Here is a 2,764-nt window from a genome sequence, read left to right on the forward strand (position 1 = left end):
GAGAATGTTATGATAGTTGCGTGATTGATTTCTATTGATTTACTTTCTTTTATAGTATTTTATAATTAGTAAGATTCCTAATTAGTTATACTAGGTTACTCTCTCTCTCTCTCTCTCTCTCTCTCTCTCTCTCTCTCTCTACACATGTGATTGTTATACATACCTCCAAATAATATAATCAGAAAGTTGTATCATGACATATTCCCAACCATTCATATCATCGTGAACAAAATAATGGTGGGAAATATTTGAGTTGCAATTTCAAGGGTTCAAACCTACCTAAGAAGGTATAATTCCCCTAAATGGTATGCTGGAGGAAAATAAAAAAAATAAAAAAATAAAAAGAAAAGAAAAGAAAGAAGAACTGTATTTTCTTGGTCGGTTTAAAAGGCTATTCTCGAGCCACTAGGTCTTATTCTCATCAATCACCAAAAACAATAAATTTGCAATTCGAATTTCAAACAGTAGTCTCTTTGGTTGGACTAGCATTTGCATGACTATTAGGTTCTACTTTAAATAAATTTAAACTCTAAGTTGTGAAATTTAAACTAAATTGCAACATTACATTTGGAGTCAAATATAACGTTATACTAACTTCTAATTTTTTTTTTTTTTTTTTATAGTTGGAGATAGCGTAATCTTTATTTCTTGTGTTTGATGCTCTAAGCTGGTGAATCTGCTTGACTGTGGCCACGGGTAAGGTGAAATTCCTCATAGCCCTTCCAAACAGGGAAGATGTAGATAATCGTAACTTGCCACCAGTTGTCCCCCTTTTGAAAAAAAAAAAAAAAAAAAAAAAAAGAACACCAACACTAGGAAATAACGTATCACATACACTTTATCTATACATGTTTTATATCCTTCTTTTTCACCACACCTATTTAATTATAACTTTTAATTTCTTTCGATTTGTTCAATCAAATGACTAAAATAAAGTAAGGTCTCCAGAAAGAGAAAAACAGTGGGCATTTAATTATTTCCCTTTTTCCATACGTGCAAATGAGGCATCCAACAAGTTTATAAAGCCCCATGTGCAACTCTAATTTGAACCAACTCATACACAAATCTGCCTACTAGAGAGGATTGTCTGAAAACTTCAATGACTTCCCTCTTTTCTCTCTTCCTCCTACACTACATAATAATCGGGGCCGCCGTGCAACTCCGACCTCATTATTACTCCGAAACATGCCCGCAGGCCGAATCTGTGGTCCGAGATGTCATGAAGGGGGCTCTGATCAGAGAGCCCCGGAGCCTTGCCTCTGTCATGCGCTTCCAATTTCATGATTGCTTTGTCAATGTAAGTAAAAACTACATACACAAATACTATATTCCCTTTTGATCGATTTAATATACATATACTGTAGGGTTGTGATGCATCTATGTTACTTGACGACACGCCAACCATCCTTGGAGAAAAACTAGCCCTTGCAAACATAAATTCATTGAGATCTTACGAGGTTGTTGATGAAGCGAAAGAAGCCCTAGAGAAGGTCTGTCCGGGAATTGTTTCTTGTGCAGACATCATAATCATGGCCTCTAGAGATGCTGTTGCCCTGGTATTGCACTCTCTTCTATTTACAAAGATCAAAATACTAGTAATTGCTCAATTTAATAAATTTCTCTTTCACAATGTTAGAAGATGTCTCAATTGAATCCCACTTGTATAATCGACAATCTATAAAGATGTAATGACATAACTTGTGTTAAACAGACTGGAGGGCCTGATTGGGAAGTGAAGTTAGGAAGATTGGATAGCTTATCAGCTAGCCAGGAAGCCTCAGATAACGTTATGCCAAGTCCAAGAGCCAATGCAACCTTCCTCATTGACCTCTTTGCCAAATTTAATCTTTCGGCTGAAGATCTTGTTGCCCTTTCTGGGTCTCATTCCATTGGCCAAGCTCGGTGTTTCTCAATCATGTTTCGGCTGTACAACCAATCCGGCACTGGCCGGCCAGACCCCTCCATTGAACCAAAGTTTACAGAAAAGCTAAACAAGCTTTGCCCTTTAAACGTGGACCAAAACGTCACCGGAGACCTAGATGCTACGCCTGTAGTGTTCGACAACCAGTACTTCAAGGACTTGGTTTCCGGGAGAGGGTTTCTCAATTCGGATCAAACGCTTTTCACATTTCCGGAAACGAGGGGATTTGTGGAGCAGTTTAGTAGTGACCAAGAAGAGTTTTTCAAGGCCTTTGTTGAGGGGATGATAAAGATGGGAGATTTGCAGGTTGAGCAGGCTGGGGAGGTGAGAACAAATTGCCGGGTGGTTAATAGTCATCGTCCTGCGATTGCCAACACATGCAAGAGAATTGAAGGAATCGTAACGTTTGTATAAAGACATGAACAAATGAGACAATTGTTTGTTTAAATGCCTTCAATGAATTAAATTTTGATATTTTGTCTTTCCCATAAGGACATTCTATTCTCATAAGCACATTGTTACATTGTTTGACTTCTTTTTTTTTTTGTAAAGCAAAACAATAGCATTTTATTGATAATTAAGAAGAAATATCATCAACAAGAATATCCTGGATAAATTGCAGAGGCTGGTCAAACCAAGTACAATTTAAATTGATAACAAAATTCATCTTGGCTAGTCTATGAGCCACACCATTACCACCTTGACGGATTTGAACAAATTTAGCATGAGCCAAATTAGCTAAGACGCTTTGAAAAGAATCATTCCTCTTTATGAGACGACGTGACATCAAATCACTATACTAACTTCATAATCTAAACTTCTGGGGTTGTACTTAATTGAGAA

General features: G+C 37.1%; 1 protein-coding gene across 1 annotated transcript; it reads left to right on the forward strand.

Moving 5' to 3' along the window:
* The first annotated feature begins 1,040 nt into the window (after window positions 1-1,040).
* Window positions 1,041-2,395, forward strand: LOC137739077 (peroxidase 17). Its single transcript, XM_068478926.2, has 3 exons — window positions 1,041-1,297; window positions 1,365-1,556; window positions 1,712-2,395. Exons 1-3 carry the CDS (start codon window positions 1,100-1,102, stop codon window positions 2,333-2,335), a joined length of 1,014 nt encoding a protein of 337 aa, XP_068335027.2. The 5' UTR covers window positions 1,041-1,099; the 3' UTR covers window positions 2,336-2,395.
* The last annotated feature ends 369 nt before the right edge of the window (window positions 2,396-2,764 follow it).

Source organism: Pyrus communis, chromosome 15, assembly GCF_041283825.1.
Source record: "Pyrus communis isolate YQ-2024b chromosome 15, ASM4128382v1, whole genome shotgun sequence".
Lineage (NCBI taxonomy): Eukaryota > Viridiplantae > Streptophyta > Magnoliopsida > Rosales > Rosaceae > Pyrus > Pyrus communis.

What these genes read in the sequence shown, in the direction of transcription:
- LOC137739077 (XM_068478926.2), top strand. Translation starts at nt 1,100, where the DNA reads ATGACTTCCCTCTTTTCTCTCTTCCTCCTACACTACATAATAATCGGG. An exon ending in TTCATGATTGCTTTGTCAAT is followed by an intron (nt 1,298 to 1,364) that starts GTAAGTAAAAAC and finishes CATATACTGTAG; the next exon opens with GGTTGTGATGCATCTATGTT. An exon ending in CTAGAGATGCTGTTGCCCTG is followed by an intron (nt 1,557 to 1,711) that starts GTATTGCACTCT and finishes TGTGTTAAACAG; the next exon opens with ACTGGAGGGCCTGATTGGGA.